This window comes from Watersipora subatra, chromosome 1, assembly GCF_963576615.1.
Source record: "Watersipora subatra chromosome 1, tzWatSuba1.1, whole genome shotgun sequence".
Lineage (NCBI taxonomy): Eukaryota > Metazoa > Bryozoa > Gymnolaemata > Cheilostomatida > Watersiporidae > Watersipora > Watersipora subatra.
The window spans coordinates 57,070,200-57,091,548 of NC_088708.1; the positions used below are offsets into that span (position 1 = coordinate 57,070,200).

The 21,349-nt window shown below is 37.5% G+C and overlaps 2 protein-coding genes across 5 annotated transcripts in view; both read right to left on the minus strand.

Moving 5' to 3' along the window:
* The window catches only part of LOC137392602 (thyroid hormone receptor beta-like), a 95,467-nt gene that overhangs the window by 34,625 nt on the left and 39,493 nt on the right, over nucleotides 1–21,349 (minus strand). For 2 of the 4 annotated variants that reach the window (XM_068079021.1, XM_068079023.1), the window contains 2 exons: nucleotides 16,077–16,133; nucleotides 14,285–14,416 (listed from right to left, as the gene is read on the minus strand). The exons of 1 other annotated variant lie outside the window; for it this stretch is intronic. In XM_068079021.1, coding sequence (XP_067935122.1) covers nucleotides 14,285–14,416; nucleotides 16,077–16,133 — 189 coding nt within the window. Of the gene's footprint in view, nucleotides 1–14,284; nucleotides 14,417–16,076; nucleotides 16,134–20,632; nucleotides 20,765–21,349 lie in introns of all 4 variants that reach the window. One more of the 4 variants, XM_068079020.1, reaches the window with a different exon arrangement.
* On the minus strand, nucleotides 11,317–13,488 carry LOC137385403 (piggyBac transposable element-derived protein 4-like). The gene is made up of 4 exons (XM_068071856.1): nucleotides 13,116–13,488; nucleotides 12,714–12,905; nucleotides 12,007–12,199; nucleotides 11,317–11,925 (listed from the first exon to the last, which is right to left on the minus strand). Exons 1-4 carry the CDS (start codon nucleotides 13,133–13,135, stop codon nucleotides 11,317–11,319), a joined length of 1,014 nt encoding a protein of 337 aa, XP_067927957.1. The 5' UTR covers nucleotides 13,136–13,488.

Sequence of the window (21,349 nt, forward strand, 5' to 3'; positions counted from 1 at the left end):
TTTTTATGTGCAATAGATGTGGAGTTATGGGCATGAGAATGATATAAAAACTGAAAATCCCAACAAATTGCAAAGAAGGACACAGGGTATAATATCATCGCAGGTCAATTGCAAGCAATAGAAATCAACCAGTAGAGATATTTCTCGGTTTCTTGATGCATATTTATTAAGAGATCTTTGACAAGTTAGAGGTAAGTTCGCATATGCATTGCATTCAAAATGTTAAATATCAGTTCACCGGAAAAAAGGGCAAAATATAGGCGACATTCGCTTCGCCCGTAATAGGGTGAAGCGAATGTCGGAATCTTCATTTTGCGAAGATTCCGACGAGCTATTTGAAAAATAGACCACCAGCCTCTATTTGAACGCCGCCTCCAATTGACCGCCACCATAGAGGTTGAAAAATAGAGCGCCATGGCGTTCAATTAGAGCAGTGGTTCCCAACCTAGGGGAATTCCCCCCTAGGGGGAATTTGGCATTTTAAAGGGGGGAATTTTAGTTTTTATAATTTCACATTTTACGAACGGCTTTTAAGCCTTAACAAAATCCTAGATGTGTTTTCTGTTCTCATTCCTCTTCTATTACATGTATATTCTGGCTGAAGTAGTAGACCAAGTACCTTTTACTGTACATTCATTGTAATACAGTCTGCATGTAGCTACTGTAAATGTAATAATCTTTGCCAACAATTTGGAAAAATTCCAATAAGCCAGCTTGACCTTAATTAATGACCTTAGTAACTAAGGTCAAACTAAGGCTTGGTTTGACATTGTGCTGCTCATAGTGCACATGTATTTAACACAAGGACACATTCACTTGTCAACTAATGCATCACATGTAAAAGAAAAAAATCTGTAAGATTCTTTGTACAAGTATAATTACATATGTGCTCACATTATTGTTTCCTATTATCACTCATGTTGTCTTACTTGCTTTTCTGCAAATAAGTCACATAATCATGTATCTATTATAGTAGTAGATTAAATAAAAAATATTAATACAGTCCAGATGATTATTATTGTACAAACAGATACTAGGTCGTTTATAATAATTTTTAGCCGCCGCTTTATTTTTACAACTACTAATTAGTGCAAGATGTCAAAGGCAAAGAAACGAACCTACACTGAGACTTACTTAGATTATGGGTTTTCGTATCTTGTGAAAAACGGTCGTCGGCCTCTGCAATGTGTGATATGCTTGAAAACCTTCTCCAATGACTCTATGAAACCTTTTCAGTTGAAGCAAAACTCGCAAAAAATTTACCCCACACTAGCTGAGAACGACCGGAATGACTTTTAGTCCAAAAAGCGGCAAGTAAAGAGAAGTCGACTTGATGCAAGTGGAGATCTCCATGCTCATAGTAATGCACTTATTACAGCTTCATAGGCTGTTTCCTACCGTATTGCTCAGTGTAAAGAGGCACATACATGTACAATAGGCGAGACCTTGATCAAGCCATGTATGTTAGACTGCGCATCAATAGTACTTTGAAAACTAGCTGGGCAAAAATTTCAAGACATCCAAACAACACTGTGAAGCGATGCATTGATGATATTGCAGCAAGTATTGAAGAGAAATTAGTTGCTAGGATTAAAGCATCCCTATTTTGAGCCATACAACTTGATGAGTCAACTGAGGTTGCCAGTCTTTCCCAGCTACTGGTGGATGGTAGATATGTGCATGACAAATCCATTGAAGAGGAGTTTCTGTTTTGTCAGCCCTTGCTTCAACAACTTCCAAGAGATGTGTTAAAAATAGTTGAAAATTTCCTTGAAAAGGCCAAGTTAGGTTGGGAGAACTTAATAAGTGTATGCACTGATGGAGCACCTGCTATGTTAGGATGTAGATCAGGCTTTGTAAAACAGATCAAGCAGAAGAACCCTGATATAGGAGTGCATTGCTTCATTCACTGTGAAGCATTGGCATCAAAAACTCTTCCACAAGCGTTGAAATCAAACTTGGATGTGAACATAACAGTTGTGAATTACATCAAAGCATCAGCACTAAATACCAGATTGTTCTCAGCACTATGTTCTGAAAGTGATGTCGTGTTTACAACTTTGTTATTTCATACTGAAGTGAGGTGGTTGTCCAAGGGAAACATGTTAGGCAGGCTCTTTGAGCTACATACGGTATGTCCGAGGTTATGAAATTTCTTGAAAATAAAGGCCAGCATGAACTTTTAGCAGCCATGAAAGCTGATAACTATGTATTTGAGACTGCATACCTGGTTGATACATTTGCCTAGCTAAACAAGTTAAACTTGAAGTTACAAGGGAGCAATCATCATTTCTTTGCCTTTCATGACAGCATTGAGGCTTTCAAAGCAAAGCTGGTACTGTGGCATACACGAACCTGCACTGGGAACACGGTATCCTTTCCCACACTCACTGAATTATTGGAACACGAAACCTGCTTCGGGTAGTCTAGTGGCAACCATAACTGAACACCTGTTCGATCTCATAACAGAATTTGGATGCTACTTCCCTGAGCTGCTTTCGGAAAAAAGATGCTAAACATCACACGGAATCCATTTCAACGCACTGTTGAAGAAATTCTAGAGGAACTACAATAGGAGGTTGTTAAGTTGGTTAACATTTCTGCACTGAAAGATGATCTCAGATCAATGTCTATTGACCAGTTTTGGTTCTCAGCGAGAGAAAAATTCTCTACTCATTGCTAAAAAGGCAATAATAATTCTGATGCCATTTAGCTGCACGTAAAAATCCTTCAGCATTGATGAAAATCCTACACGTAGTAGGATTTTCATCAATGCTGCACTTTAAAAATGAGAAAAGAAATTGACTTGACCTTGAGAGCGACTTGAGATGTGCATTATAAAAACAAAGCCTGATTTGTGAAAACTTGCACAGAGGCATCAGCAGGAGCGGTCTCGTTAAAACTCATCTCACCCCACACCCGTTGAGTGTACCGGAATAATAATAATGTTGACGTGACTTATTACTATATATGCTACACTCAGTTATTTAACAAATAAATATATGTATAAATGCTACTGACCTACATATATGTACCTGTGTAGCCCTTTCAGTGAATACAATATATAGTAGGCCTATAAGTTCACACTTCACTTTTTCCAGGGGGGGGGGAATTTGTATTCGAAAATTTTGTAAAGGGGTAAAAGCAAAAAAAAGGTTGGGAACCACTGAATTAGAGGTTTGACCGTACTGTTACTTTTGCATTTTTTTCCATTGAATTTTTACTGAAATTACAAACCACAAACAATGAATAAACCTATCAAGGATATTTAAGTTCATGTGGAACACTACATATTCACTATTAGATACACACTATAAACAAAATTTACAACAGTGATCACAGCATATTTGAACCGTGATTTTGACCATTACAAAATAATACATTAACAGAGATCCAAGATATTATTAAACTCAAGAGACTTAACAAATATCTTGACTGCACTAATGTGAAGGGTGATACTGGGATCTTGACTGCACTATGTAGTCCAGTTTTGGCTCAAGTTCAGTGGTTTTGATGCATAAGACATCACGAAGGTGAGAGTCAATCAGTCTTGTCCTCATGCGATTCTTGTTAATGTCCACAGCGAAAAATGTCTTCTCACACATGTATGTAGAGCCAAACAAGCTCAGCCTTTACTTAGCAAATGTCCAAATTGCTTGGAACCTAATGTACCTTTATCAAGCTGGCGATAGAAACTGTCAAGAGAGAGCTGTTGGTGCCGGCTGCGATGCTCAGTGTCACACTGGAGCTCAATAAGCTCTAGCTACAGGTGCTCTGGAGCGTAATCTGGGTCCACGATGAAAGGAGAGGAAAAAGCGTGATCTCCTTTCCAATAGCTGCAGTCTCGAAAGCGCTGCTGAAATTCCTCAACCAGGCATAAGACGTCTGCTGCATACTTGGTCAATTGCGCATTGATATTGTTTTGTAGGAAACTGGTCATAATTTCCTGCAGCGATGAGAAATGTGCGGTAGTAGGCTGCGCCTGTGACAGATGCCGTTGGAAAAGTAGTAGCTTGGTCCGAAAGGCTTTGATGTGTGAATACAGTTGGCTTACCACTGCATTTTGCCCTTGAAGGCTTTTGTTCAGCTGTCAGATGTCGCGTTATGTCAACTAAAAATACCAAATCAGCCAACCAAACAGAATCACGCAGTTGTGGCATGGTTGTCCCTTTTTTGTCAAAGATTGTTCAATTTCCTTCCTGAGAGAGAAGAAGTGCTGCAGTGCAGACCCCCGACTGAGCCATCCTACTTTGCTGTGATACAAAACATCTTCGTGTTGGGCTTGGATGTCAATGAAAAACCTTTAAAACTGACGGTGGCACAGCGCTTTGGAGCGAATATAATTAATAGCCTTCATCACGTGTTTCATAACATTATCATACTTTATATATTTGGCACGGAAAACTTCTTGATGAATAATACAGTGGAGTTTGATAGCGCTGCCTCCTTTTTCGCTGACTTTGTTACACACAAAGGTTGACTATTCATTCCCCTCAGCCAGCCAAGGCAGGTGCGCCGACCGTAAAAATCCTGCTGACTTCATTTCACTGTAGTTTCATGCCATCTACGACGGAACAAAGAGAAACAAATAAACTGTTGCTCTTGTTTGGCCTTTCAGGCAATGGAGGTCTAGAAGCTATTCACTCATGTTCATGTCATTGTCCACCCCGCTGAAAAAGACCAGTAACTGAGCGGTGTCGGATGCATCTGTGCTTTCATCGCAGGCTAACGAAAAAAGTCAAACTCACTTCTCTTTGCTTTTATCTGTCTCTTAATATCTGATGAAACATCTTCAATTCTTCATATCACAGTGTTACAAGTCAGGCAAATATTAGTAAACTCTTGCTTTTTGGCATGACACAGTTTCCCAATAATCTTTATCATAATCTTTAATAAATTCACCATCAGTGAACGGTTTGCAGTGCTTCGCAATTAATGTTGCGACCTCGTAGCTCGCCTTTGTGGCAGTTTCATTTGAGTCACAGGCTCTTGTGAAAAAGCGCTGATGTGACAGTCAAACAGCTTCCAGTTGCTTCCCTTTTTCAACAGGCTAGTTTCCAGTTAGATTGTCGTACATCGCATGTTTCGTCTGGTAGTGCCTCTTGATGTTGAATTCCTTAAAAACCGCTACAGTATCTTGGCAAATTAGGCAGACACAGTTGTTTCGTATTTCAATGAAAAAATGATCCTATTTCCACCTGTCCTGAAAGTGGCGGCCCTCGCAGTCAACTTTTCCTTTTTTGTTCACAGTAAAATAACTGTTTTGAACACATGTATTTCAACTTTTTGAACCATGGCCATTTTTGTCAATGCGTGTCAGAAACCCTGAGCAATTTGGCCAATGATCTTAAGTTTTTAAACTTTTATTAATTATATCAAATGTGCTCATTATACAATCATATTTAGTAAAACACTAGTAAAAAATGGGCAACCTACAGCAAATGTCATGAAACAGAAGAAAAACAGTACTTCGTCATTTTTAGGCTAAAACTATAAAAGTTCGTACAATTTTCAGGGAGGGAGGGGGCCCGGATGTTGAACATGTCTGCTTGAGACATTTTGCTTTGCGTATGTCCAGCAGAGTGACCAACGACAGATAGCCTCTTACGTATTTGTATTATCCTACAGGCACCTCCAGTACCCCCATCTTTATAGATTTGTACTTCAATGGCTCACTCTTGCACTCATATTCTTCCTGTAACGTCCTGAAATGTTTGCTCAATGAATTTTGCTAAGTAATTTTTATGCTTATCCTGAGTTTGAGACGCCATCTTCGACTCGATCGACAATACTGCTGCCGCTGTCGCGTTCAACAACAGCAGCCAAGGCGAAACGCGATGCTCATATAGCATAAGTGTATGCAACCAAACATGCCAGCCTGTATTGATTGACCATCAGAACTGTGGAGAGCAGAACTGGAAACACTGCAAACATCCTCACTAGTGCAGATGTTCTCACCAACTTCCTTTATGACTTGTTTGCCAAAGTATCTACTCCTACTAAGATCTAAACATCGTTTCCATCCAATGACCCCTCTTTAAGATCCTTTGGGACTGACTCGTCGGTTGACTTCCTTTTCGTCTGAAAAGTGAGACTAGTAACAGCCCAGCTTGCTTCACCTTCTTGAGGGCTACCCCCATCTTGAGGTATTGTTCTAATCTCCTTCACTCAGTGTTTGTCATTTGTTTGTCCAGTTATAGCGACAAAGTTTTATGAGCAAAAAATCCCTTCACAGATGATTTGAAATTAAAACCTCCAGGTCTGCGGGCCAGCAAACTAATCCACTACACTGTCCTTGCCATACTATAGCATAATAAGGCACATACTTATCCAAATCCTGCAAAAATACTAGCTCGTTTTAAGTTTTTGATTGCGTTGTAGATCATTACACGGAACGTAACATCGCAAACTAGCTTCAGATGTTGGACACAGCTTTTATTATAGTAAGTTACTTCAATGCATTGGGTAACCATTTTACTCTCTCTGCAACGCCGGGCATGCAGCAGTCTATATACAGTGCAACCCTGGGTTATGGCGCCCAGGGGCCTTCGTGTTTCGGAATATTGTGCTCGATATTGCGTGAGTGAAACGAATTAATGAAAAGTAAGCGAAAGTAAAAATGTATTGTGCATTTTTAAGTTTAGCATAATATATACTATAAACTTTAATCCTTCATATGTATATAAATATACAACTTCATATGTAACTTTAATTCATTAGCCATGGGTCCTAAGAATGACAATGACGTTAAAGGAAGAAGTAAGAATCATAGCCATTATCATGAACAGATCATAACCACTAAATACACTAAAGTGACTGTAGGTAACTATAGTTACTAAGGTTAATACTTCCAATTTTGTTACCAACTTTTAATATGTACAGTAAGTATATAAAATTTTGATATTTTTACAAGGAGGTATTTGCATTAGATAATTACTATGGGTTTTTATATCCCTCAATACGACAATTTCGCATTTTCGTCTGGCGGGGTCCACTGTATATAAAAGTGAGTGTCTATTGTTTTTATGTGTCCAGTTATAGTGATCACGTTTTAGGAATACAAAAAGCACTTCAAACTGGAAAATTGTACTGGAATTGAAATCAGACACCCGCCTAAGCAAACAGGCATGCATCCATTGTATCACCCGACCTACTTGCCACACTATGAAATAATTGCACAAATACTTACTGCACGTGTTAAAATAAACACGTATAAAGGGCTTGCAAAAATACTATTAGTTACCACTAGCACACTTAAAGATCATGATTGCGTGAAAGATCATGACGCATAATGTAATAATTATAAGCATAGCTTTCATTATAGTAAAGATTTAGACTAGCTCAAGTTACTAGCCTGAAGAAACTTAGTCAATGGCAACTACATTACCTGCTACGGTTTGTGCGCTTTTTTTTATTATGCGTACAACGTCGGGCATGCAGTAGTTTTTACTATAATAAAAGCTATGGTTGTCGGTCTGAAACAACATGTAAAGATTGGAAAAAAGAATGCACCGTTCGAGATTTGAACTCGTACCTACAACCACCAGACTTGTCAATTGTCATTAGCCTGGCATCTGCTATCTACAGTGCTGTCAGAAATTATGAGACCACCTCACATTTTAAGAGACAATTGGTGGTAGCAATGATTTACTGACTTAGTTTTACAAAAAACTATCATAAACCATATACAATTAGATGCAGAATTTTCTACTGATTGTTACATCTCCTTATTTACTGCCTAACATCCATCTGCCAGTTAGATAGATTTGACTGGCTTTATAAAGACTATGTATTTGTGTCGTTGCACAAGATTTTTTGCTTATATATATATCAAGGCTGAGCAATTGCATTCACATGAAAGCTGTATTGACCGTAAAGATAGGTGCTTCCGTGATAAAACTGTTTAACCCTTTGGCAAAGGTGCGCTTACAACTGGGAAAGTATGAGCGTACGGAGGCAATTACTAGGACGATTTTAGCGTTCTACGTGACTGCATAAAAACTGCAGTCACTTACATCACAATTGTGCTGGTCACATAAATCAACATGCATGAGAAGGCTGAGAAATTGCTCTACAAGCTGATATTTTTTCTATGCAGATAGCTTGCAAATGCTTACCAGCAAGCCTCAATTTGTTGAAGCCATGATTTTTTCATTTTCATGCGCCATTTTCCTTTGCATTTTTTCCAATTGATTAAGGTAATTGACAATGTTGTATAAATACTACTTGCAAGGATTTATAGGTTCACAACAATTTGCAAAAGAAATTGGTAGTCGAAGAGAAATGAAAATGGAGTTATGAGCTCCGGTGCATTACGGGAGCGCCACTCGAAAGTCTCAGTGCCTGACCCAAAAGACCAGCGAAAAATGGAGGCCTGACACGGTTGCCTAAACTTCGCTATAACTAACATGCAAATTGGCATGGAGCTATAACTGGATATGCATTGGAAAGTTTAGAAATTTCTTAACAGGCAGCCATTTATTCCCTGCAAATCGTCTGTGAATATTTCTATCAAAGTTCTGATTTGTCGAAGTAATCATCTTTTTATCATAAAATATCGATAACAAATACATTTTTAGCAGCAACAACTTTGTGAAAATGGTTTATCATATACATCTGCACAGTGACATAAGTTTGCAAGAATTTGCAACAAAAAAAGTAGCTGTCCAAGTGCATCAAAAGTTGAGTTAGGAGCTCCTGTGCATTGCGAGTGCAGACCTTCGAAAGGCTCATGACGCCATGTCGATAAGCAGTGCAACAGTTACCCGAAATGGCAGCTCAAACTCTGCTATAACTTTCGTGCAAATTGGCATAAAGCTGCAAATGAATATGCATCTGAAAGCTGAGATATTTTTCTACAGACTGAGATTTTTTCCTCCAGGCAGCTTGTGAAGACTGCAACTTGAGATCTATATATTTGCAGTTATAACTTTTTGTTGTCCGATTTTCATGTATTTCTTGAAACTATAAATTTATGTATCAATTTTGCCTATCAACTCATTGCACGGATTCATGTGTGCTGCAGCAAAGATTAACTGGTTCTGTACGAGAAGAATTGAGTGGTGAACCTGTATTCACACATTTGGTGAAGCAGCAAAAGACAAGAAGCAACATTTATTATGAGCAGAAACAGCAAATCAAGGAGAAATCATTCTGCTAGATTGAAGAATATGTGAACTGAACTCTCTGATTAGGTGGGGCCCTGAAGAGGGCAGTGGACAACAAATACAACATACCTATGCACAACAAATACAATAGATTATGACCTTTTAGCGAATGTATGTACAAAAGCTAGCAATACAAAGCAATAAAGCATTTTTAGAAACTAAATAAAATACAACTTGTAAATAAATTTAGTTGGCATGGTAAGGATCAATACATGACTAGCACAAAAATACTCCACAAGTGACTCCGCTGCCAGTACCTTCAGCTTACTCTTGCTCATCACCGATGTATACAAACAACTTGTGCACATAGCAAGAGACTGCATCGGAGAGCAAATAACTTTATACCAAATCTAGATGCGTTAGATGGAATATACTGCCTGACGCTGAGCCGTCCTTTCCAAGCCAGTAAGCTTTCATCTATAAATATAAATTTACCAGGCAGCAAAACAGAATATAACCGGTCGCATATCATGGCAAAAACATTTTCTAACTTGAACAATTTATTGCCAACAGGGTCTTCAAAATTGTCAGTAAAATGCGTAGTAAAAAACAAACTTGCTTCTATTTTTCTGTTTTTAGTTTTATTAAAAATCAGCATATATAATAAACCAGTAAGACAACTGACTATAGGTTTTTTGAGAATACCTATATGCAAAACTAAACCAAAAACTCACCAAATATATTTATCATCAACAGGCTCCGAAGCATCACAATGTTTTTGAAAGCCATATTTCTTTGTTTCGTTAAATATAACATTTATAATGGCCGATGTTATAAAAAGCTTTAAATAATAAAAAACACTTACCTGTTTAACAATTCAAACTTATACTCCTGCCAAGCTATCATCAAAATGTAATTCTTTTGGTTTTAAATCAGCTCCTCTTTGATATCCATCATTATTCTCTGTTTCAACGCCGGTTGTTTCACTTTCCCTTTCGCAATTCGATTCACTCTGTTGATGTTCTTTTTCACTTCCATCGTCTTCCACATTCTTCTGACCTGATATCCTCTTATTCACTTCCAAACCAGCCAATGTGTTCCTCTAAACGAACTTTTTTAGCTGAGCTTGAACAATCGCGTGCAATCATGTTGAATAGCTTTCCAAAAAGAAAGATCAAATCTTTGCAACGTGTTCTCCTTGCACATGCGTATTAGTGATTATTTATAGGCTCATAACAGTAGTACAAAGCCTACCGAAATTGATCGAACTATTAATTTTAATTTTTAATGCTTTTTTTAATAAATAAAATATTTTAAAAAAGGTCTATCGAAGACTGAATTATTTTGGGATTTTTGGGACCAGTACGCTGAGACAATGCCCATTTGACGGGCTTTGACGGATTTCGGAAGAAAAGGGTTAACCCAAGTACCGACCATAAAAATTTCTCAAATGACCGTCTATTTCACCGATAATTGAGGCATGTGGGTAATCCCAATAATTCTAAAAGTTGTCAACTTAACTTGGACAATGAATACATTTTCCAAAAGCTAACAAAGTGAGGAATCCAACTAGACTACAATCTGGGTTGTAAATGTTCATTAGATATACTATCTTTGACCATACATCATGGGGAGACGATTTCGTAAAATTTTTCATGTGTTTCAGGAGTTGTAGGAAAAGGCAGTGCCATTCTGTTGGAAGTCCTTTTGCAGAATCATGTGAGACTAAGTGTGAAGAACATCTGCACAAAATTTCTAAGGATTATCTTCATTATTTTTCATTTTATTCCCATTTTATTCTAAACCGATGAAGGCAAAAATAAGGAGAGAAAATAAACTAGGTAGTAATATTTGAGTATACAGACTGAACTAGATGAACGCAAACAGAGAATTACAGTAAATTGATATTACTATTAATTAACACAATATTAATATAATTAATAATAATTAAAGTAATTAGAGCTTATGATTGAAGTTCTCATAGCAGCCTAAATGGCAGCCCATTTTGCATGCTGCACACCAGGTCCGGGAACGCTTGCGAATTTTGGCAGACCGGTCAGAACACACAACGCAATCACGTTCTCGTTTTCCAGGAACCTGAGTAAGTTGATGGCCATCAGCAGTTGCTTGTTCTTCTTCATTATCAACTATTGGGCCCACTAACTGCATGACTATTTCGGACACAAAGTCGGTGATGTCCATCTTAGTGTCAGGATTTTTTTAGCTTAAAAAGTTCATGGCAGTTACGAAGCGTTATATCTATTAAGTTCCAGGCGACCTTCACCCAATATCTGTGTGTTGCACGCTCAGCTGCTATATGATAAACCTTCTTATCACTCAGGTCTACCCCACCCATACCTTTATTGTAAAGCAAAACCATGGCAGGTTTGTTCTGCTCACGAGCCCTGCGAGAAATACGATGGGTGACAGGTTTTGTGCCAGTAGAAAGCAGCAACACAGGCTTGCGCTGGGATGGCTTATCACGATAAGCACAAGCTAAGATAATGCCTGAGCCACTCTTCATATACTTTGAGTCTTGGACTTGTAGGCAGGCATTACCTAATGATTTTGGGTAGCCTCGAGAGTTTAGTCGAACAGTGCCAGTGAGCATAGTACCTTGGGCAAACAGATCTTCTGCGAGTGAAGGCTTTGTGTAATAATTATCGGTCACCAGATGATAGCCTTTATTATACATGTTACAACTAGACATTAGGTGTTTGACAACTGTGATTGCTTGCCCCTCTTCAGATCGAATGTCAAAGTCCCGGCCGGAATAAAGCTCTACGTGCATCACATAGCCTGTCTTACTATCGCACAGCTAAAATTTTTTTATGCCGAATCTTGAGTGGCGCTTATTTGGCAAATACTGGATATAAATGTTTCTGTTGCGCATGCCCACCATACTCTCATCAATAGAAACAAGCTGATAGGGACGGAAATATTGCTTGAAGCAGCGATTTAGTGGGTCGAGTAGATTTCGCACCTTGTACCAGGGATCGAAGCCTTGCTCTCCTCGCCGAGGTTGCCGTTCGTTGTTGCATAGATGAAAGAATCTATGTATTAGGACAAACCGGCCATAGCTCATCGTATCCCTGCAAGACATACCATAAGCATACAGGACCATGATGTGTATGTTTGCATGCAGCTATAGATAAAACTTGAATTTCTAATTCAAAGTTGACAGTAAACAGCGTGCAAGGTTGACGTTCAAAATTTGAAATATTACATGCACATGTTAAAAGGACTAAATCCATGTTCACATGAGCACCTAAGCAATTTCCTAACCTACACTAATAATGATTTTATTTTTATTGAAAACTCTCCATGTGTCTAATATCAATTCATATAGCACACTGTTTTTCTAAATTTTACAGGTTTACTGTTTGCAATTTTGTGTCAAGCTTCACTCAGCTTTTACACAAAATTGATCATGTATTTGAAAAGAACAGCACTGTGCAGGTATACATGTAAATACCACAACTGCCTATAGTCTCCTGGTCACATTCAATTCATGACATGTGTTATAAATAGCTACTTTTATAAATATCTGCATAAATTCATAGCGTAACTAAAGTACAAATGTAAATTTGATGTGAGGTTGCATACCGAAAGAATGGTGTGTCCATGTTAGGGAACTTTTTTCTCCAGTAGTCATAGGTGTTTTTCTTTTTCACTATTCCCATGTTTATTCTGAGAGCAATGTATCTTCTCATCTCCTCAGCAGTGCAGTCTTTCCAGCGACGAAACCGAGAATCAGGTTTCAGTGAGCCTAGTGAAGCTATATACCCTGCTGCATACCTACGTAATAAAAAATATGTAGCTCAAATATATGCTAACTAAAAAGAAAAAAAGATAAATTCGATTCATGTCATGATTGAGCCAGAAGTGAAATTTACTGAATCACAACTCCAAAAACTTATGCTATTCATGTCATTATCAATAAATTGACTAAAAATTTTGTAATTGAAGATGCATAAAATTTGTAACAATTTTATTAGAGTTCAGTACCTGTTCGTCTCTCTAACCATTGTTGAAATCAACGCGGTTGTGATAAATAGTTCGAAGAACTGGAGAGGGGTAACACGATCATCAGGTATGTTTGTAAAACCAGGCTGCCGCACTGTGAAATCTGCCACACCATCAGCAAGCTCATAGCTCTCACCCTCAATCACGTCAGCAATAACTTCACTCCAGCCAGCATCAGGGTCAGATTGTACAGCTGCCCGCCGGAAACGTACAGCTCGTCTCCCTCTGCCGGATCTCTGGCCTCGAGCTCCTTCCCTGGCACTTTGTAGAGCACCAACAACCGGAGAAACAGCTGAAAAAAGAAAAACAGCATTTCAACATTGATTGAAACAACCGGTGGACTATGAATTTGTTGATAAAACAATCACGAGAACAATACAATATTGAGGCTATATACCAACTGCTTCAATATTTGTTCATTCATCCATACTGGATACAAGCACTATTATTACTAGTTGTGACAATGACATGTATAAATATAAAGAAATAATATAAATATAATAAAACAATAAATTTATTTTTACAGGCTGACACAACGTGATTTAATCTAACCCTATCACAGTAATAAAAAAAATGTTCTGCTCAGAAATATCAACTCTAGATCAACTTTCGTGTGACTGACTACAGGTTGAAACTTCAGTTTGATATCTAATTTCGAGTGTGACAGCGACTAACACGCTAATGAAATACGAACACCAACAAATAAAAAGCTAAATTATTTAACTTACCTTCTTGATCGTCTGATTTAGCAGAGCTTTCTGAGTAATCATCATCACTCTGATCGGCTTCAAAATCACTGCCATCAGAATCTAAATGGCCTAAAACGTCTTCCTCATCCATATTCCGAGTAGCAGTAATGATCGTTTTCAAGAAAATATTTTTCAAGTGCAAAACGAATAAAACGGAAATTATCACAACGACTACAGTTGAAAACGTATTTACGTTTTGTTTCCTTCAATATTATTGGGTGAAACAATAATAATGAGCTAATCAGAGAAATTATAGAGCAATATTGTAACAGCCGATTTGATCGGCCTGGTCAAAATAAAATCAAGCCGAAAAGCCGATTAGATCGGCTTGGTCAGAACTTGGGTTAAACAATAACAAATAAACAAGCAAGGACATGTAACCTTTAAAATAGAACTGCATACCGCATAGAATGCATTGAGGTTGCCTAGGTTGTGGTCTAGAAATTGCTGATTCAGTGTGCCAGAATAGGATGGCCAGGAAGTAGGCTGGTTGGTGTGAGAATCGCCTCCCATGGCTGCTAAGGAAGATTCGTTCTGAAAGTAAAACCCAGTTCATACAAGAGAGCTAATTGAGTATAAATTTCCTAGAAAATCAGATGGCTGAATTAGAGAGCATCTCATTGGCCTTAGCAAAGTTACCTGACCTTTTCAACGGTCTCATTTTAAATGAGACCGTTTGAAAGAAGGGATGTGGAAACACCTAGGAATTTACAACAATGTCGAGAGGTCAAGTTAGTTACAACAGTTGAAGAGCGTGAAGTGATTATGCTACCACGCATGTCTACAATATCAAGTCATCATATCTTAAATTTCCTAGCTTACATAATTTACTCATGGACTGAGCTGTTCCTCGAGCTAAAGGTCGCCACATGAGAGAGCATGAGTTGAAAGAGGTAATGGCATATCGAGACATTCCTACATAAAGCCTGTCTTTATCGAACTTCTTAAACTACCCGATTTATGATGATGATGTTTAGGACTCTAAATATTTTCATCACGTCGGCATTTTTATGCCGCAGTTAACGGATAAGATTCTAAACAAGCAGAACTTTTATTTATTTCATCTTCGGTTAGGTATAATTGCGATCAACGATGTCGCAATGAGTTGATACCGCAACCACCCCAACCCTATTCAGAATACGAGTGCTGATGTAAAAGCCGATCTACCAATGCTTACTAAAAGCTAATGTGATCCGGATGTTGTTAGTTTTTTCATTGCAGAAAAATATGTATGTATTTTAAACATTCCAAAATGTTTAAAATACATATAGTATTTAAAAACAGGTACCAATAATTTAGATATATAATTCTGCCTATGCTTCATAAAATAGGTGAACTCAACTTTTTATATAAAAAGTCAAAAAGGTGGAAGACCATCTCTGAAGGATTGTCTATAGATATCACAAATGTGTCTATACATATCACAAATGTGTCTATAGATATCACAATTGTGTCTACAGATACCACAAATGTGTCTATAGATATCATCATTGTGTCTATAGATATCACAATTGTGTCTGTAGATATCAAAAGTGTGTCTATAGATACCACAAATGTGTCTGGTCGATCTCACGGCTGAGCATATTGAATACTAAGTTTTGTTACACAATTTCTACCCATCATTTCCACAATGTGAACTTAAGTTTTGGTTGCAAATAAATTTATTAAATATGCACTGAGTCTGTTGTTACAGGTGGAGGCTGGTTTACTGTAAGAACTACCCAATTATGTGAGAAATCTGGAAACTGGCAACAAATTGTTCCTCAAGTCAGGATGTAAATAAATTCCCATTTACGATGTTGAAAATTATCACAACCAATCAGAGGCTAAGAATGTGGTTTATTACAACCAATCAGAGGCTAAGAATGTGGTGTAAGATTGTTATTAGTCGCATTAGGAATTTAAATTAATTATGCTTTATTTTTAAATACTAACAAATTAATAAATGCATGTTTTATGTTTATCAATTATAGTAAAAACAATCATTTCCCATCGGACTAGTAGAATAAAAAAGTTTGACCTAGCAAAAAATTTCCATCTGTACCAGGTGTCTTTTAACGCCAATGCACAGATACACATTCCATCAGGCTCCTGAGTGGCACCCAACGTAAACGAGGCTTAAAAGGAAGATGTCAACTCTTATGTGACATTTGTCGGAACTATAAATATGAGCGAGCAATAGGTATTTACCTACCGTGTCTACAAACAGATCAAGGAATGGCTCCGCGAGTGATTGACCATCGGCTCTATTCTAAATAAAAACATCAAGTCTGGTAATGAAGAAAGAGCTCAAACAGAGCCAGTGGCAAAGCTGAAAAGAGATGCAAGCAGCGAGCTCAGGGCACCTGATGTTGAATCATGAACATAAGAGCAAAAGGTAAATTTATGATAATACGATTACTGTGGCTGCCTGCATTTACTGTGGCTGCCTGCATTTACTGTGGCTGCCTGCATTTACTGTGGCTGCCTGCATTTACTGTGGCTGCCTGCATTTACTGTGGCTGCCTGCATTTACTGTGGCTGCCTGCAATTACTGTGGCTGCCTGCATTTACTGTGGCTGCCTGCAATTACTGCTGTTAAAGATGACCTTGCACAAACTTTGAGCAGATTTTATCCAAAAGTATCGGTATTTTTTTATCATTTGCATTGTTTTGATGTTTGAGATGATCCGATTGCCAGGATGTTTCAAGATTAAAATTGATAAAACTCAAATGCGATTACAACGCTCAGAAGAAAAATTAGCGTGAAATAACATAACTTATTGCTATCGTTGCTATATTTGACATCAGCTATTGCGCTCAAGTCGCAATATAGTCTAAAGTGATCTGATGGCCAGGATGTCCCAAGATTAAAATTAATCTCGATTAACTCGATCACGATTAAAACTCTCCGAAGAAAATGAGTACAAAATGACATCACTAATTGCTATCGTTGCTATAGTTGATATCAGCTACTGGGTTCAAGTTGCAATGTTACGCGTCACTATTCTGTCGATATCTTAGCAATGATAGGCCTCAGAATTGCACTTTCGCATGATCTGAGTGTTTTAATGATTTGACGATTTTAATCTAGAAACATCCTGGCAGTCCGATCACCTCAAACATCAAAAGCATTCGCAAGTGATAGAACAATACCTACAATTTCTGATAAAATCTCCTAAAAATTAGTGCAAGTTCATGTCTAAGCCCTAGATTGTTTTTGTCACCAAAGTAATGTAATTTGTTTAGTACCTCTTTTGGTAGATAGAACAAGGCGTGCTGCATAAAGCCATAAACGAAAAGTAAAGGCAGTTTTTCGGACATTCTAATGCGCCTTTAAACGAGCTGTGTAACATATGTAATACTTGTGAGGTCACAGTTTCTAATCCAGTTGTGATCAAAAGTTCTGCTATGCAATAAAAGTGACTCGGTACAACGGAGTTTCACTCAAGCTGCAGCCTGAGTTGGGCCACTAAAATCGATAGACGCGTGAGTCAACAGCTAACCTTTATGCGCTGGGAGAGTAGCGAACGCCATTGCAGCAACATCATAGCAGCCAAAAGCTTTGTGTCAACATTTTTTTGACAAAATGCTAAAGTTGCCATAGCTAAACTTTGGCAGATCGCTAAAGGTCGCTAGACTGTATTAAAACTGTGACGTTACTGTACCTTATCGCTACGCAGCAATCACCATTTTTAGCATAATGCCATTCTGTTCCTCTCAACCCACTCTTTATTAACTTTGTTACACGGCTCCTTGGGTGGTGGGACAAATTGTGGCAAGTCGGTGAACGCGTCAGGTGCCAATTCTTACATGCTTGCTAGCAAGATACCAAGTGTGATGCGTGCCACAGCTCTCAAGTTTTTAAGGCAATTGTATCAACTACTGCCCTCCATTTTTGTTTGCATGCCAAAAAAATAGTGAAAATATTGATGTATTATTACAATAGAAAATAAGAGTTAGCCCCGCAATACCTAACATACACCGGTACAATCGGAATAAGTCTGTCTTTCACACAACTCGCTCATAGAATCAAACAAGCTTATATCAGGAAAAATTTTCTGAACAGCACCATACAAACTAGCAATAAAATAGTAGCATGGTGTGTTTGTATAGTGAATAATACAAAGGGTAGTGAATCTTTAAATCCTTGGCTATGCATGTATACAATAAATAGTATTTAACGTGTTTATTGCTATTAGAGTATGTCGCAGCATCTACATGGGAATAGTTCCATAACAGCGCAACTTCACATTACATATATTAAACATTGCATATATTCAAAAGCGCATTGGTGTGAATCTCAACACATCTGGTCTAGTTTTACCTGCTTTTTAGAAGAAATGGCTGAAAATTGATTCTGTGATGAGGATATTTTTATCTGATGAGTGATTCATCGAACCTTTAAAAAATACACTCGGAAGTATGAGAACTTGTACAAATTAGTTGACAAGCCTGGGCTTTGAAATCATGAGGCATGAATGCATATTATGATAGGAATCCATTTAATGAATGAATGGTCTAACATCATCTTTAATTATCAAGGTAGCTCAGCAATTAAAGGCTTGTTTAAACTAACTTGTGAAGTCATAAATTTACAAAGCCTGCTGTTTAAAAGATGCAAGTGTCATAAAACGCCTGGGTAAAAACCAGCACTTTTAATATTTGTGGCATGAGTGGTGTCTCGGTGTCTAGCGGCAAGTCTAGTTTCTTTTGTAGCATGTAAATGCTATGCCGCTTGCTGGCCATAGTTTGCACTGGCTAATTACAGCAGCACCAATTAAGCCATTTTATATACGAAAATTAGTAAGCAAAGTTTACTAGAGACGGAAAATGAATGATCTTTGACACTACAGTTGGAATATATTGTATTTTTTACATAACTTGAAAATTTCATTTTTTAAAAACTTATTGTTTCATATAGAGCTATATTTTTAGAGCAACTTGCACTTCATTATAAGGCAAATGACTTTTTACCACGAGGTTTAGTTTTAATTTAAAACACATGCTCTAACAATGAGTATGCCTTATCATGACAATAGTATGTATTATATAAGTATATATTTCTCCAAGCTTGTCATATGTATGTCGTTCCAGCTATAGCTACTAAAATCTTGGAATTACAATTCTGCATTTTGAGGGATTTGAACTTATGCTGAATGCATCAACAAGTTTCTTATCCAAGTGCTCTACCACTGAGCTACAACAACCTATTGACTAAGTTGTTATCATATACCGTAGACCGCACACGAATTAGGCACACACTAATTATTTCAGCATTGCACTAACAGTTACAATGCTCCTGTTGAGAAATATTTTTCGTAAGGTTCAATTACTATATCTGGGGTCAAGGCCAATTCTTCTCACGCAGGCAATTATATTATCTCCGTAAGAAGAGCCTCGACATTCTTTTCCTTCTGGTCAGACAAATACAGTACGATATCTCATTTTTACATTTGTACCGGTATCGAGAGGTACCAGTATCGTCGTAGTCAAAGTTTGGATGGATATTTTCAGATGAAACAGTAACTTTTTTTTAAACACTCACTTTTATGCAAGAATTGTTATTCAACATATTGTTAATTCATCATATTCAGGATTTTGATTTTGTTTGCTCAGTCCGTATTAATTGTATCATTACTGAATCATCTTTTATTGTAATCAGAGCAAAACCGACTTAATTTAGCTATTACTTGCTAATTATTTCACACTTACATCTAAACCCTATTATAGTTATTTTATTCTTTCAATTTATTTGACCTGCACGAAACATTTTCCTCATGATATGAAGTTTGAAAGTTACAGTTGTTTGACAAAGTTTGTAAACTTTTACAGTTGTTTTTATTTTCTCTTAAATTATTTCAACTACACGAAACACTTTTCTCATGATATGTAGTTTGAAAGTTAGAATGGCAAATGTTGTTATATGTTAAATACAAATCAATTGTCTATGCAAAGACTTTTTTATTACCTGGGCAACGCCGAGAAGTACAGCTAGTCTATATCATACACGCAAAGGCCCTAAAATTATCAGGAATTTTACTCAATGATTCTTCAGTGAGCGCCTTAACAGCAGTAGGAACATATTATGAAAAGCAAAGCTCTACATTTCTACTTTTTTAATGATTATTTAAACCAAATTTTAGTAGATTTTATCAGAAAGTATCGGCATTTTTAATAACTTGCGATTGTTTTTGATGTTTGAGGTGATGTGACAGCCATGATGTTTAAAGATTAAACTCAACAAAACTTGATCACAGTTAAAACGTTCAAAAGTAAAATACGTGCGAAATACCGTCGTTAGTTGCTATCATTGCTATAGTTGATATCAGCTTTTGTATTCAACTTGTAGCGGTATGCATCTCTATTCTGTCCGTCTCTTTGCAACTATATATGTCATAATCGCACTTTCGCTTGATCTGAGAATTTTAACCGCGATCATGTTAAATCGATTTTAATCTTGAAACATCTTGGCAGACATCCTGACCTCAAACATCACAAACAATACCAAATGATAGAAAAATACCAATACTTTCTAATAAAATCTACTAAAATTTTGTGTAAGCTAACCTTTAATTGCGCATTTGAGGCATCACAAAGAGCCTGCTGACTGCAAAAACTGTCCAATCGAGTATGACTATATCTGTCTGATTGTATAGAAAAGTCAAGTGCTTTAGCGATATGCGCTGTTAACACAAGCACAGCTTAGATAAGTTTCTAGACAAGCCTAGACAACCAAGGACCCGCAACCTTTGAAATAGAACCACATACCCCAGCGACAGCATTGTCTGCATCGGGATGCAAAACTTGCCCTTTTGGTTCTTTTGGTTTAGTAGAAAGGCAAGGGGTGGAAGAAGTGGGCTGATTGGCGCTAGAATTATCAACTGGTTGGCAAAAGTCATTCTAAAAGTAAGGTGAACTCATGTTTAAGGTAAGATTAGCGTTATTACGCTGTCATATAACATTACACTATCTACACGTAGTTAGCATTGCAATTCTAGCAACTTGTGTAATTTATTCATGGACTGCACTACTGCCTGAGCGAAAGGTACGTAGCTATATAAAAGAGCACCAATTTGAAGAGGTGTTGGACACTCGAGTCATTCTCACGCAAACATTATTTCGTGACGCTACTTCTAGAGCTATCCAACATATATCATTGTCTATGAGTCTACATAGTTTCTTCGTTCAATAGCGAAATACAACAAACTTTAAAATTGGAATAGATGCAATTGTTTTTTTAATTTTCACTCAAGAATTAATAGTATTAATTTACTAACCACTGAACCACAGGAACACCATGGATCAGTGGTTAGTGCGCCAGCATGCAAGCGGTAGGACAGTGGTTTGAATCACAGGACCATAGGTAGTCTAAGGTAGGGCATCCAGCCACAAATGCTCTCGTACCAAACCTCATGAGCAAATGGTCATAAGATATTCTGTACCAGGATATACCATATGCAGTGGTGACCTCTAAATGAAAAAAGC

Coding starts and splice junctions, on each gene's coding strand:
- LOC137385403 (XM_068071856.1), bottom strand. CDS start 13,135: ATGGTTAGAGAGACGAACAG. Junction 12,200..12,713: donor ATGGACACACCATTCTTTCG/GTATGCAACCTC, acceptor TATGTCTTGCAG/GGATACGATGAGCTATGGCC. Junction 11,926..12,006: donor TTTCTATTGATGAGAGTATG/GTGGGCATGCGC, acceptor AAAAAATTTTAG/CTGTGCGATAGTAAGACAGG.